Source organism: Ranitomeya imitator, chromosome 7, assembly GCF_032444005.1.
Source record: "Ranitomeya imitator isolate aRanImi1 chromosome 7, aRanImi1.pri, whole genome shotgun sequence".
NCBI lineage: Eukaryota > Metazoa > Chordata > Amphibia > Anura > Dendrobatidae > Ranitomeya > Ranitomeya imitator.
This window is the reverse complement of record NC_091288.1, coordinates 99,456,337-99,472,820: the sequence shown is the minus strand read 5'-3', so window position 1 is coordinate 99,472,820 and position 16,484 is coordinate 99,456,337. Positions and strand designations below refer to the sequence as shown.

Below are 16,484 nucleotides of genomic sequence, written 5' to 3'. Positions count from 1 at the left end.
TGGAGCATCTTATGGGGCCATGTGCAGCATTATATGGGGCAAATATCTGTATGGAGCATCTTATGGGGCCATGTGCAGCATTATATGGGGCAAATATCTCTATGGAGCATCTTATGGAGTCATAGTCAACATTTGTGCAGCATTATATAGGGCATATTTTAATATGGAGCATCTTATGGGGCCCATCATAAACTGTATGGAGCGTTATATGGGGCGTATTTTGTATGGAGCATCTTATGGGGCCCATCATGAACTGTATGGAGCATTATATGGGGCTCCTGATTCAATATGGATATTCAAAAACACTTAACCTACTGATGTCTCAATTAACTTTACTTTTATTGGTATCTATTTTTATTTTTGAAATTTACCGGTAGCTGCTGCATTTTCCAGGCTTCTAGGCTTATACTCGAGTCATTACGTTTTCCCAGTTTTTTGTGGCAAAATTAGAGGGGTCGGCTTATACTCTGGTCGGCTTATACTCGAGTATATACGGTAGTTAAAAAGACACCATGGGCTGAACCACGGCGCTCTTCCCACCCACTACAAGTGATCACAAGTCAGTCCCTGTGTGCGCTTGTATGGAGAGACCTTGCCTCAGAGACTGCAAGCTGTTATAAAAGCCAGAGGTGGTGCAACAAAATACTAGTGATGTGTTGGAGTGTTTTTTTGCTTGTTTGATTTCATGATTTGATTTCATGATTCCATAATTGTTTCCTCAGAATTGAGCGATTCCATAATTTTTCCCCTATGCTTGGATAAAAAAAAAATAACCATTACTAACTACCACATTTTTTGTTCTTGATTTCTTTTAGTGTTTCTTAAAGCCAGAAAGTTGCCATTTGAAATGACTTTAGTTCTGTGCCATGTCTGTGATCTGCTTTTTTTCAACAAAATTAAACAACTGAATGAACATCCTCCAAGACCGGTGATTCCATAATTTTTGCCAGGGGTTGTAGTGTCTCAAGCGGCTCAGTACTCGATGGCTATTAGAATAATTTTTTCTATGCTGCAGCATTTCAGAACATATGTGCCTTAAATCGTGCAGCCACAATCTGATACATGCTGCCTCTGGATTGAGCAGCATGTATCAGCTGTCAAGTTCCCTTTAACCCCTTAGTGACAAAGCAAATTTGGTACTTATTGGCCAAGCCATTTACAATTCTGACCACTGTCACTTTATGAAGTTATAGCTCTAGAACGCTTCAATGTATCCCACTGATTCTGAGATTATTTTTTTCGTGATGTATTGTACTTCATGTAGTGGTACAATTTCTTGAATATACTTGCGATTATTTATGAAAAAAACTGAAATTTGGCAAAATTTTTGAATATTTTGCAATTTTCAAGATATTACTTTTTGTACCCTTTTTCTATCCTTAAATCAGAGAGTGGTGTCACACAAAATAGTTAATAAATAACATTTTCCACACGTCTACTTTACATCAGCACAATTTTGGAAACATAATTTTTTTTTGTTTGGACGTTATAAGGGTTAAAAGATGACCATCAATTTCTCATTTTTCCAACAAAATGCACAAAACCCCTTTTTTTAGGGACCACCTCAAATTTGAAGTGAGTTTGGGGGTCAATATAACAGAAAATACCCAAAAGTGACACCATTTCAAAAACTGCACCCCTCAAGGAGCGCAAAACCACATTCAAGAAGTTTATTAACCCTTCAGGTGCTTCACAAGAAATAAATCAATGTGGAAGGAAAAAATGGACATTTTACTTTTTTCACAAAAAATTAACTTTGGAACCATTTTTTATTTTCACAAGGGTATCAGGAGAAAATGGACCACAAAATTAGTAATTTCTCCTGAGTACGCCAATAAACCCCAATTCAAACTCTAAATCTAACCCCAACACACTGCTAACCCTAATCCCAACCCTAGCCATAACCGTAAACAAAAACCTAACCCCAACACAACCCTAACCCTAATTCCAACCCTAACCCTAGACCAACCCTAAATTTAGCCCAACCCTAACTTTAGTCCAATCCTACCCCTAGCCACAACCCTAACCCTAGGCCAACCCTAACTTTAGCCCAACCCTAGCCCCAACCCTACCCCTAGCCCAAACCCTAACTTTAGCCCAACCCTAACTTTAGCCCAAACCTAACGTTAGCCCAACTCTAACCCTAATGGAAAAATGGAAATAAATATTTTTTTTATTTTATTATTTTTACCTAACTAAGGAGGTGATAAAGGGGGGTTTGATTTACTATTTTTTTTTTTGATCACTGTGATAGGGTCTAAATGATCAAAATGAACCAATAGGAAAAATTTCCTATTGTTGCAGTTTGTCGGCCAGCAGATCTCGGCGAGCGCACTGGGCATGCACCTGACATTTTCTTCCCGGAAGAAGATGCCGCCGGCAGGGGGACTTTATGGGGAGATGCAGGGACAACAGAGGTACCAAGGGGGATCGGGGGACCCTATTTCTCTCTCCTCTGATGTGCGATCACATCAGAGGAAAAATTAGATGGGAAATCAGACTTTTTTTGCGGTCACCGTTATTCCGTTAATAACAGCGATCGCAACACTGGGGTCAGTAAAAATCAGCCCGAATCATGTTCTCTGGGGTCTCAGCTACCCCCAGTAGCCGAGACCCCAGAGAAATTCCGACGCTGGGTGCGCTATACACTTATTTCTCAGTGCCGTTAAAAAATGGCGCTGAGGCACAAGTACCTTTAATAGCCACCGTTAAAAGGCGTATCGGCAATCGTTAAGGGGTTAAAGAGGTTGTCCACTACAATGTGTAGTGGGTAGATCAATTTAAACCTTGGAAATAAGGATTTCTTCAAATGCCTTGCATTTCCAAATGTGCCTGTCCCTATTGCTCTCCGCTCATCCCCGTCACGTGACCCCCGACTGCAGCTGCCTCTGATGTCCGGCGAGGTCACATCAACTTCCAGAACTGGAAGCTGACCCGGCATCATCAAGGCGGGACCTAATCTCCCTGAATGACTGTGATGTGGGCGGAGCTTCAGGCGGGCTTGCTGCACTCTGTTAATGAGTGCAGTGCAGGAGAGAGCGTGTGATGCTGAAGTGTGACTTGTGGTGAAGCTCCGCTCACAGCCCAGTCACCCAGAGATACTGGGTCCCACCTTGGTGATGCCGGGTCAGCTTCCAGTTCAGGAACAGGCTGCTGCAGCTGGGGGGTCACGTGATGGGGGATCAGCGAACAGCGATAGCGCCACTCACAGGTACATTTGGAAACACAAGGTATTTGAAGAAAGACATATTTCCAAGGTTTAAATCAATCTGCTCACTACACACTGTTGTGGACAACCTCTTTAAGCTAAGAGTACCATCATGATTGGCCAGGTCATTTTCATTGATTTGCACTTTTTAAATTTTCTATTGAACCACAATAGGAAAGCAATGTCTGATTCTCATTAGTTTAGTACATTTAAAAAGAAAAATACTTTTGTCAGTTTCAAGTTATTTCAGTGTCCACTGTGGTTTTTTTTTACTTTAGCCGAAGGTTCCAAACAATTTGGACCATGTGTGCATTCTTATCCGTGGCATCTGCCTTGATACTTACTTCAGTGCATAGGCATTGTACAGACATCTGGGCTCATGCATCATTTTACTTTTTTATGGGTTAATTTTTTTGCTAATTAAGATGAAGTATTAGTATAATAGGAAAGCGCACATTGTAGATTCAGACTTAAGTCAGCAAATACTTTTACGTATTTGATACATTTTTGTTATATAACTGTTTTATTTCACGTGCAAATGAGGGCTCCTAGGGGTGTCATTATAACGGCCGAGTGCTCAGGGCCCACTATCAGCATGCCACGTACCTCCCTTAGCCTGACGGACAGCACACGTTTGCACTGACATTGCAGATGCCGAGCACACACAGTGTCTCTGTCTCATTCCTCTGTCCTGTCTACAGTGGCCATTCACTGCACAGATACTTTGCTGCCAAAGCAGACAGGCGAGAGGGGTGAGAGCGTGCATGCACTGAGGCTGTGAGCACGCTCGCCGCACTCCTCCATGTGCATCCTTGTTGCTCTTACGTTTCTCACTTGCTCTAATGGCTTTACAATATTTAGCAGATGGTTTCAGATGGTTTCCATCTTTTCCTGTGTTTTCTTGTTTGTTATTTGTAATGTGGTGCCTTCCCATTGTTGTAGTATGTCAGTGATCACACTGCACTCATCAATGCAGCACAGGTGCCACAAAAACAGATTTCAGAAGAAGCGCCAAAGAATAAACACACAAAGAAGTGCTATAATGTCAGCTATTTCCTTACTGTAAACCATTGCATGTGGAAATGGCCGCTCTGGAGTTTCTCACACCTCTGATGGTACCGTGGTAGTAGCAGTGCTCTCCTCCCTGTGGAACAAAAGAGTGCATTGACAATCATGTCTTCACTAAGAAAAAAATAGTCAATGGTGTTCAGCTGAGAAAATGAGGCGTTTCTTTTCCATACAATAAATTAGAACGACTACAAATCATTTATATTTTGTATTAAGTTCAGCAATCTGGGAGCAAAATAACCAGTAAGATATTGAATAGTGGCATTTTAATGGTTTTCTGATACTTAACCCCTTTACCCCCAAGGGTGGTTTGCACGTTAATGACCAGGCCAATTTTTACAATTCTGACCACTGTCCCTTTATGAGGTTATAACTCCGAAACGCTTCAACGGATCCTGGTGATTCTGACATTGTTTTCTCGTGACATATTGTACTTCATGATAGTGGTAAAATTTCTTTGATAGTACCTGCGTTTATTTGTGAAAAAAACGGAAATTTGGCGAAAATTTTGAAAATTTCGCAATTTTCAAACTTTGAATTTTTATGCAATTAAATCACAGAGATATGTCACACAAAATACTTAATAAGTAACATTTCCCACATGTCTGCTTTACATCAGCATAATTTTGGAACCAATTTTTTTTTTTTTAGGGAGTTATAAGGGTTAAAAGTTGACCAGCAATTTCTCATTTTTACAACACCATTTTTTTTTAGGGACCACGTCTCATTTGAAGTCATTTTGAGGGGTCTATATGATAGAAAATGCCCAAGTGTGACACCATTCTAAAAACTGCACCCCTCAAGGTGCTCAAAACCACATTCAAGAAGTTTATTAACCCTTCAGGTGTTTAATAGGAATTTTTGGAATGTTTAAATAAAAATGAACATTTAACTTTTTTACACAAAAAATTTACTTCAGCTCCAATTTGTTTTATTTTACCAAGGGTAACAGGAGAAATTGGACCCAAAAAGTTGTTGTCCAATTTGTCCTGAGTACGCTGATACCCCATATGTGGCAGTAAACCACTGTTTGGGCGCATGGGAGAGCTCGGAAGGGAAGGAGCGCTATTTGACTTTTCAATGCAAAATTGACAGGAATTGAGATGGGACGCCATGTTGCGTTTGGAGAGCCATTGATGTGCCTAAACATTGAAACCCCCCACAAGTGACACCATTTTGGAAAGTAGACCCCCTAAGGAACTTATCTGGATGTGTGGTGAGCACTTTGACCCACCAAGTGCTTCACAGAAGTTTATAATGCAGAACCGTAAAAATAAAAAATCATATTTTTTCACAAAAATTATATTTTTGCCCCCAATTTTTTATTTTTCCAAGGGTAAGAGAAGAAATTGGACCTCAAAAGTTGTTGTCCAATTTGTCCTGAGTACGCTGATACCCCATATGTGGCAGTAAACCACTGTTTGGGCGCATGGGAGAGCTCGGAAGGGAAGGAGCGCAGTTTGACTTTTCAATGCAAAATTGACAGAAATTGAGATGGGACGCCATGTTGCGTTTGGAGAGCCACTGATGTGCCTAAACATTGAAACCCCCCACAAGTGACACCATTTTGGAAAGTAGACCCCCTAAGGAACTTATCTAGAGGTGTGGTGAGCACTTTGACCCACCAAGTGCTTCACAGAAGTTTATAATGCAGAACCGTAAAAATAAAAAATCATATTTTTTCACAAAAATTATATTTTTGCCCCCAATTTTTTATTTTTCCAAGGGTAAGAGAAGAAATTGGACCTCAAAAGTTGTTGTCCAATTTGTCCTGAGTACGCTGATACCCCATATGTGGCAGTAAACCACTGTTTGGGCGCATGGGAGAGCTCGGAAGGGAAGGAGCGCCGTTTGACTTTTCAATGCAAAATTGACAGGAATTGAGATGGGACGCCATGTTGCGTTTGGAGAGCCACTGATGTGCCTAAACATTGAAACCCCCCACAAGTGACACCATTTTGGAAAGTAGACCCCCTAAGGAACTTATCTGGATGTGTGGTGAGCACTTTGACCCACCAAGGGCTTCACAGAAGTTTATAATGCAGAGCCATAAAAATAAAACAAAATTTTTTTCCCACAAAAATTATTTTTTAGCCCCCAGTTTTGTATTTTCCCTAGGGTAACAGGAGAAATTGGACCCCAAAAGTTGTTGTCCAATTTGTCCTGAGTACGCTGATACCCCATATGTGGGGGGGAACCACCGTTTGGGCGCATGGGAGGGTTCGGAAGGGAAGGAGCGCCATTTGGAATGCAGACTTAGATGGAATGGTCTGCAGGCGTCACATTGCGTTTGCAGAGCCCCTAATGTACCTAAACAGTAGAAACCCCCCACAAGTGACACCATTTTGGAAAGTAGACCCCCTAAGGAACTCATCTTGATGTGTTGTGAGAGCTTTGAACCCCCAAGTATTTCACTACAGTTTATAACGCAGAGCCATGCAAATAAAAAATTTTTTTTTTCCACAAAAATTATATTTTAGCCCCCAGTTTTGTATTTTTCCAAGGTTAGCAGGAGAAATTGGACCCTAAATGTTGTTGTCCAATTTGTCCTGAGTACGCTGATACCCGATATGTGGGGGGGAACCACCGTTTGGGCGCATGGGAGGGCTCGGAAGGGAAGGAGCATCATTTGGAATGCAGACTTAGATGGATTGGTCTGCAGGCGTCACATTGCGTTTGCAGAGCCCCTAATGTACCTAAACAGTAGAAACCCCCCACAAGTGACCCCATATTGGAAACTAGACCCCTCAATGAACTTATCTAGATGTGTTGTGAGAACTTTGAACCCCCAAGTGTTTCACTACAGTTTATAACGCAGAGCCGTGAAAATAAAAAATCTTTTTGTTTTCCCACAAAAATTATTTTTTAGCCCCCAGTTTTGTATTTTCCCAAGGGTAACAGGAGGAATTGGTCCACAAAAGTTGTTGTCCAATTTGTCCTGAGTACGCTGATACCCCATATGTTGGGGTAAACCCCTGTTTGGGCACACAGGAGAGCTCGGAAGGGAAGGAGCACTGTTTTACTTTTTCAACGCAGAATTGGCTGGAATTGAGATCGGACACCATGTCGTGTTTGGAGAGCCCCTGATGTGCCGAAACAGTGGAAACCCCCCAATTATAACTGAAACCCTAATCTAAACACACCCCTAACCCTAATTCCAACGGTAACCCTAACCACACCTCTAACCCTGACACACCCCTAACCCTAATCCCAACCCTATTCCCAACTGTAAATGTAATCTAAACCCTAACCCTAACTTTAGCCCCAACCCTAACTGTAGCCCCAACCCTAACCCTAGCCCTAACCCTAATCCTAACCCTAGCCCTAACCCTAACCCTAGCCCTAACCCTAGCCCTAACCCTAGCCCTAACCCTAGCCGTAACCCTAGCCCTAACCCTAGCCCTAACCCTAACCCTAGCCCTAACCCTAGCCCTAACCCTAGCCCTAACCCTAGCCCTAACCCTAGCCCTAGCCCTAACCCTAGCCCTAGCCCTAATGGGAAAATGGAAATAAATACATTTTTTTTTATTTTTCCCTAACTAAGGGGGTGATGAAGGGGGGTTTGATTTACTTTTATAGCGAGTTTTTTAGCAGATTTTTATGATTGGCAGCCGTCACACACTGAAAGACCCTTTTTATTGCCAAAAATATTTTTTGCAATACCACATTTTAAGAGCTATAATTTTTCCATATTTTGGTCCACAGAGTCATGTGAGGTCTTGTTTTTTGCGGGACGAGTTGACGTTTTTATTGAAAACATTTTTGGGCACGTGACATTTTTTTATCGCTTTTTATTCCGATTTTTGTGAGGAAGAATGACCAAAAGCCAGCTATTCATGAATTTCTATTGGGGAAGGCGTTTATACCGTTCCGCGTTTGGTAAAATTGATGAAGCAGTTTTATTCTTCGGGTCAGTACGATTACAGCGATACCTCATTTATATCATTTTTTTATGGTTTGGTGCTTTTATACGATAAAAACTATTTTACAGAAAAAATAATTATTTTTGCATCGCTTTATTCTCAGGACTATAACTTTTTTATTTTTTTGCTGATGATGCTGTATGGCGGCTCGTTTTTTGCGGGACAATATGACGCTTTCAGCGGTACCATGGTTATTTATATCTGTCCTTTTGATCGCGTGTTATTCCATTTTTTGTTCGGCGGTATGATAATAAAGCGTTGTTTTTTGCCTCGTTTTTTTTTTTTTTTTCTTACGGTGTTTACTGAAGGGGTTAACTAGTGGGACAGTTTTATAGGTCGGGTCGTTACGGACGCGGCGATACTAAATATGTGTACTTTTATTGGTTTTTTTTTTTTATTTAGATGAAGAAATGTATTTATGGGAATAATATTATTTTTTTTTTTCATTATTTTGGAATATTTTTTTTTATTTTTTTTACACATTTGGAAAATTTTTTTTTTACTTTTTTACTTTGTCCCAGGGGGGGACATCACAGATCAGTGATCTGACAGTTTGCACAGCACTCTGTCAGATCACTGATCTGACATGCAGCGCTGCAGGCTTCACAGTGCCTGCTCTGAGCAGGCTTTGTGAAGCCACCTCCCTCACTGCAGGACCCGGATCCGCGGCCATCTTGGATCCGGGGCTGGAGGGAGCAGGGAGGGAGGTGAGACCCTCGCAGCAACGCGATCACATCGCGTTGCTCCGGGGGTCTCAGGGAAGCCCGCAGGGAGCCCCCTCCCTGCGCGGTGCTTCCCTGCACCGCCGGCACATCGCGATCATCTTTGATCGCGGTGTGCCAGGGGTTAATGTGCCGGGGGCGGTCCGTGACCGCTCCTGGCACATAGTGCCGGATGTCAGCTGCGATAAGCAGCTGACACCCGGCCGCGATCGGCCGCGCTCCCCCCGTGAGCGCGGCCGATCGGCTATGACGTACTATCCCGTCCAGGGTCAGATAAGCCCAGGGCACCTCGACGGGATAGTACGTCTAAGGTCACAGAGGGGTTAAAGTGTAACCATCATTCTATTTTTTATTGCATAAATCAATAGTACACATGAAGATGAGAAACTGTGTAATGTATCTTATCAGAGAAATCTGCTTCTTTCTCTGACAGAATTGATCAGCCGTTATCAAAATTCTCAATTCTGAGGTAAAATCTGTATTCAGTGCAGACAGATTGTCCCATTACTGAGATAGGAGATGGCTGATAAGGGTCTATGTAGATGGGGGAGGGGTAGATACAGCTCCTCCCTCCTCCATAGACTCTTTATCAGCAGTATCTGCCATCTCCTATCACAGTAATGGGACAATCTGTCTGCACTGAATACAGATTTTACCTCAGAATTGAGAATTTTGATAACGGCTGATCAATTCTGGCAGATAAAGAGGAAGATTTCTCTGATAAGATATATTACACAGTTGCTTATTTTCAAGTGTACTATTGATTTATCATATAAAGATTTTAAAAGTATTTATGCTTTAACCCCTTCATGACCTTGGGGTTTTCCTTTTTTCCGTGCTTGTTTTTCACTCCCCCCCTTCCCAGAGCCATAACTTTTTTATTTTTCCATCAATATGGTCATGTGAGGGCTTATATTTTGCAAGACGAGTTGTACTTTTGAACGACATCATTGGTTTTACCATGACGTGTACTAGAAAATGGGAAACAAATTCCAAGTGCGGTGAAATTGCAAAAAAAGTGCAATCCCATGTGTGTTTTTTGTTTGGCTTTTTTGCTAGTTTCACTAAATGCTAAAACTGACCTGCCATCATGATTTTCCAGGTCAGTACGAGATCATAGACACCTAAGGCTGGGTTCACACTGCGTTTATATGGCACGTTAGATGGACTACGTTACACCGCGGCATAAACGCGGTGTAACGTAGTCCGTTAAGGCCGCCATTAATTCCTATGTCGGACGCATCGCTAGCACACGCCCACAATGGTCGTGCGCTAGCGATGTGCCATCATTGAGTGACGGACCCTGAGATGCGGGCTGCAGCGTTTCCGGGTCCAACACTGCTAGCGCAGATAGAGCTAGTGGATGCTCTATCTGCGCTAGCGTGCTGCCATACCGGCACTTGCGTTTACAGCAGCCTGTTACCGTATGTGTTGAACGGGCTGCTGTAAACGCAATGTGAACCCAGCCTAACATGTCTAGGTTATTTTTTATCTAAGTGGTGAAAAAAAATTCCAAACTTTACAAAAAAAAATATGGCGCCATTTTCCGATACTCGTAGCGTCTTTATTTTTCATAATCTGGGGTTGGCTGCATGCCGAGTTGACATTTTTAGTGATACCATTTTGGTGCAGATACGTTCTCTTCATCGCCCGTTACTGCATTTTAATGCAATGTCGCAGTGACCAAAAAAACGTAATTTTGGCGTTTCTAATTTATTTCTCGCTACGCCGTTTAGCGATCAGGTTAATCCTTTTTTTTATTGATAGATCGGGCGATTCTGAATGCAGCGATTCCAAATATATGTAGGTTTGATTTTATTTTTATGGTTTTATTTTGAATTAAGCGAAAGGGGGGTGATTTAAACTTTTATATTTTTTTTATTTATTTCAGTTTTTTTTAAACATGTTTTTTTTTTTTTTTTTTTACTTTCTGCATGCTTCAATAGCCTCCATGGGAGGCTAGAAGCTACCATAGCTCGATCGGCTCTGCTACATAGAAGTGATGCTCAGATCGCCTCAATGTAGCAGATTTACTGCATTGTTATGGCGCCGACCATTGGGTGGTGCTCATAGCAATCCGGCATCAACAACCATAGCGATCTCAAGGAGACCTTTGGTTGTTATGCCGACGAACCGATCACATGATGGGGGTTAGTGGTGCGTATTTCCAGCCAGCCCGATTTCATATTTTTTTAAACATTTTTTTTTACTTTTGCCATGCTTCAATAGCCTCCATGGGAGGCTAGAAGTTGTCACAACTCGATCTGCTCAGCTACATAGCAGCGATCATCAGATCGCTGCTATGTAGCTGAATTGCAGGCTTGCTATGAGCGCCGACCACAGGGTGGCGCTCACAGCAGGCCGGCATCAGTAACCTTAGAGGTCTCAAGGACCTCTATGGTTACTATCCTGATGCATCGCTGACCCCCGGGGGTCAGCGGTGCACATATTTCCGGCCCGATGGCTGGAAGCGCTGGTTAAATGCCGCTGTCAGCGTTTGACAGCGGCATTTAGCTAGTTAATAGCAGCGGGTGGATCGTGATTCCACTCGCCGCTGTTGCGCGCACATGTCAGCTGTTCAAAACGGCTGACATGCTGCGGCTTTGATGTAGGCTCACCGCCGGAGCCCACATCAAAGTAGGGGATCTGACCTCGGATGTACTATCCCGTCCGAGGTCAGAAAGGGGTTAAAGGGAATCTGCTAGCAGGTTTTTACTATGCAATCAGAGAGCAACATTATGTAGGGACAGAGACCCTTATTCCAACAATGTGTCACTTTCTAGGCTGTGTTGTTGTTTTAATAAAACCAGTGTTTTACCTGCAGGAAATTTTCTCTACAGGACTACTTGTCTCGTGCCTCCTAGTCAACTGTTCTGTGTAACCCTGCCCCCACGACAGAAAGCTGAAAATCAGTTTTGCTACGGCAAAAACAGTGATTTTATCAAAACTGTAGCAAGCAGCCCAGGAAGTGAAACAGCAGAAATGAGGGTTTATGACCCGACATCACGCTGTTCTCAGATTACATAGCAAAAACCTGGTGTCTTATTGCCTATTAACCAAGAAGACATTTTAGCTCATTATGTTTTTCAAGTGTGAATATCATTATTACTGTCCTCGGGCTTCAATTAAATGCTATATAATACTACCCCTTTGGCAGATGGGATCTTGTGAATGCCATCAATTTGACCATTATTCCAGTAAGTAGAATTATATAAAGGTGAATTAAACTGGAACGAATATGTATTTAGATGTTGTACACAAGAGCAGAGTGGAAAATTTGCATTTTACACTGATGATGATTCTGGAGGAATGGAAAATGTATGTGAACTAATTACAGAAATTAAAAAGAAACTGAACTTAAATAAGAAAAGCAAAGGAAATCTATAGAATATTGTAGACTTGCTTAGCATGGAAATGGAAATTGGGAGAATCCCCCAAGACTGTACATCAGAATTACTGTTACTCCTCTAGTCTAAATAGTCTAACAAAAATTCTTGCAGAGAAACTGAACCATCAACAGCGAACTATAAAGGGGTTCCCTGACATATACAATATATACATTTTTTTAACTTTAAGGTCTATTCCCATCTCCAAGATCCTATCCCAATATGTAGCAGGTGTAATAATAATGATATTAGCAAACACCTGCAATTAGAAATGTAGTATAGTTTTCCTGATTCGCTCTGTCTCTTTCCTCATGTGCAGGCATTGGAGGACCTTAGGTATCCATGGTTACGATCAAAAGCTACTAGCTAACTGTCAATATCAGTGGTAGTAACCATGGATACCTAAGGTCCTGCAATGCCTGCACATGAGGAAAGAGACATAGCGAATCACAAAAACTATCCTACATTTCTATTTGGAGGTATTTACTAATATTATTATTACACCTACTACACATTTTGATAGGATCTTGGAGATGGGAATACTCCTTTAATCCTTAATATCTAACAACTAGGAGGGATTTTTAATGTTTGCAAATAAAGGACTCCTTCCCCATTATGTTGGCTCAATAAGCTTCTAGGTGCAATGTTGCAGAGAAAAATTGGAAAATCTATAATGACATCTGCAGAGAGGGGACATATTAGCCTCACATTAAAAATATGGGATTCATTGTAACTTGGGAAGTGAGAAAGAGTTGACACGTCAACATCCATTGAAGTAGCACCTCCTGCTGTGAACAGGTAATTACAACAGGAGATCTGCTGAGAGACAGCCACCAAGTTTAGGATTTTTATACTCGGAGGCAGAGAAGTACACATCCCGAGGCAAGAGCTTCCTCTGTTCAAAGCAATTATCTCAGACACTCTGGAGCCAGTGGTCAGTGATGAATATTGAAGTTTTCATTGATCCAATAATTATGGGAGATATATTTTCGGTGTCGTGGCAAACTGACAAACATAAAACATTCAGTCACATCACCATAAAGTCTTCCTAACACGTCCAACTTAATATAGATCAGATGGACGATGCTATTCATGCCATGTTTCATCTTTATAGAAAGGTAAAATCGTGATCGGAAACATGACATGAATATCTCCAGCCTGTGACCTCCAGGGGTGAAGATATCCTGAAAGTTTCGGATCTCATGATCTTCTCAAGACCTAGGACATCCCATGACCAGACCCCACATGAGTTCAGCAAGGGGAGGCGTGTAGGTAAATATGATCTAATAAAAATCAGTTTGGGTTTTTGACATTTGTCAGTTCTGGAAAACACAGTGCCCTATGGTTCTGCCTGATTGCTCTAACTAGTGCTTCCCTGCACTAAACTCTGATCCATTTCCGTGACACAGGTTTAGTACTTTTTCTTTTGCTATCCCTTTTATCCCATGTGATTTTTTTTATAAACACTGCCTACTATTCCGGATTAAATATATAACATTTAATTGCTCCGTTCCTCTTGCTGTGTAAACTGCACCCTTGAAGCCATACGCTACATGTCAGGTGTCCGATCAGTCTGTATAAACGATTGGCGGTGGGTTATTGGGAAGCTTGATGGAGACTGTACCGTAGTGTACAGTATGAGTTTATCTGAGCAAATTAATAAACTTTGTCAAGTGATATCTGTCAGTGTGGTATTGCTATATATGTGAATACGCCTGATCAGAAATATAAGACCATAAAGGCAATAACAAGTATAACCAAAGTGGATGAGTACTACAGAGGGTTCTTAGGACAATGGATTAGAAGCCAAATGGGGCCTAGAAAAAAAAGAATAACCTCAGATTAAGCGGTTAATAATAGTTGACTATCAAGAATTCCATGAAGGATAAATTTGGTTGGCAAGTTTTTAAACAAACTTTCTTGATATCTGAGTGACTTACCCTACAGAGTAAATAACATAAGCCCACTATGACGCCCTTTACTGGACTTGTTACTGCACTCTTGATAAAATCACTGTTTTATCTGCTATAGATTCAGTAGTGCTCTGTATAACCTGCCCACACCACTGATTGGTAGTTTCCTGTGTACCCTGTGAATTGGCAGAAAGTTGTCAATCAGTGGTGGGGGCAGGGTTATAGAAGAGCTCATTAATATGGAGGACTACATGGCAGAAGGTTTACTAGTCCTCTAGTATTAACTCTTGTTGATAAAACAGTGAATTTATCAAAGCTACAGCAAGCAGCCCAGTAAGTGATACATCGTTGGAATCAAGGTCTCTGTCTTTACTTTATGCTGCTCTCAGATTATGTGGCAAACACAGAATGTCACAGTTATACTTAATCCAGAGAGCCTATAGAAACCCATTATTTCTATTTATGATGGGAAATTCATGTAACTCACAATGTTGGAGGTGTGGGATATTGAAGGCAGATAATGATTCCATTAGTATGCATTCTCAGGTATACAGAGGAGATTGCTGTGATGCATAGCCACTGACTAGATGTTTCATGCATCTTACAGTGGGTACTGAACGTACTCATACCCCTTAAAATTTTTCACTCTTTGCCTCATTGCAGCCATTTGGTAAATTCAAAAAAATTATTTTTTTTTCTCATTAACCCCTTAACCCCCAAGGATGGTTTGCATGTTAACCAGGACCATTCCAAAGACATACTGATAGGGAATTTAGATTGTGAGCCCCAACGGGGACAGTGATGATAATGTGTGCAAAACTGTAAAGCGCTGCGGAATATGTTAGCGCTATATAAAAATAAAGATTATTATTATAGGACCATTTTTACTATTCTGACCACTGTTAATTTATGAGGTTATAACTCTGGAACGCTTCCATGGGTCCTGGTGATTCTGTCAATGTTTTCTCATGACATATTGTACTTCTTGATAGTGGTAAAATTTCTTTGATATGACTTGCATTTATTTGTGAAAAAAATGGAAATTTGGCGAAAATTTACAAAATTTCACAATTTTCCAACTTTGAATTTTCATGCCCTTAAATCACAGAGATATGTCACACAAAATACTTAATAAGTAACATTTCCCACATGTCTACTTTACATCAGCTCAATTTTGGAACCCACTTTTTTTTGTTACTAAGTTATAAGGGTTAAATGTTGACCAGCGATTTCTCATTTTTACAACACCATTTTTTCTAGGGACCACATCACATTTGAAGTTACTTTGAGGGGTCTATATGATAGAAAATACCAAAAGTGAAACCATTCTAAAAACTGCACCCCTGAAGGTGCTGAAAACCACATTCAAGAAATTTATGAACCCTTTGGGTGCTAAACAAAAATTTTTTAATGCTTAAAAAAAAAAACTTTTACTTCAGACCCAATTTGTTTTATTTTACCAAAGGTAACAGGAGAAATTGGACTCCAAACGTTGTTGTACAATTTGTCCTGAGTACGCCAATACCCCATATGTGGGGGTAAACCCCTGTTTGGGTGCATGTCAGAGCTCAGAAGAGAAGGAGCGCCATTTGACTTTTCAATGCAAAATTGGCTGGAATTGAGATAGGAAGCCATGTTGAGTTTGGAGAGCCCCTGATATGCCTAAACAGTGGAAACCCCCCAACAAGAGATACTATTTTGGAAAGTAGACCCCCTAAAGAACTTATCTAGATTTGTGGTGAGCACATTGAACCCCCAAGTGCTTCACAGTAGTTTATAATGTAAAGCTGCAAAAATAAAAAATCATATTTTTTCCCCAAAATGATCTTTTCGCCCCCAATTTTCATTTTCTCAAGGGTAGCAGGAGAAATTGGACACAAAAAAGATGTTGTGCAATTTGTTCTGAGTACACTGATACCCCATATGTGGGGGTAAACCACTGTTTGGGTGCATGGCAGAGCTTGGAACGGAAGGAGCGCGGTTTTGGAATGTAGACTTAGATAGAATGATCTGCGAGAGTCACGTTGCATTTGCAGAGCCCCTGATGTACCTAAACAGTAGAAACCCCCACAGGTTACCCCAAATTGAAAACTAGACCCCCAAGGAACTTATCTAGATGAGTTGTGAGAAATTTGAACCCCCAAGTGTTTCACTAAAGTTTATAAAACAGAGCCGTGAAAATAAAAAATCATTTTCCCACAAAAATATTTTAGCCCCCAAATTTTTATTTTCCAAGGGTAACAGGAGAAATTGGACTGCAAAAG

General features: G+C 41.1%; 1 protein-coding gene across 5 annotated transcripts in view; it reads right to left on the bottom strand.

The window, feature by feature from the left end:
- The window catches only part of ADAM23 (ADAM metallopeptidase domain 23), a 401,035-nt gene that overhangs the window by 255,960 nt on the left and 128,591 nt on the right, over positions 1-16,484 (bottom strand). For all 5 annotated transcript variants that reach the window (XR_011314664.1, XM_069733684.1, XM_069733681.1 and 2 more), the window contains exon 5: positions 4,270-4,352. Coding sequence is in view for 4 of the 5 variants with exons in the window: in XM_069733684.1 (XP_069589785.1) it covers positions 4,270-4,352 (83 nt within the window). In the remaining variant the exon portion in view is untranslated. The remainder of the gene's footprint in view (positions 1-4,269; positions 4,353-16,484) is intronic.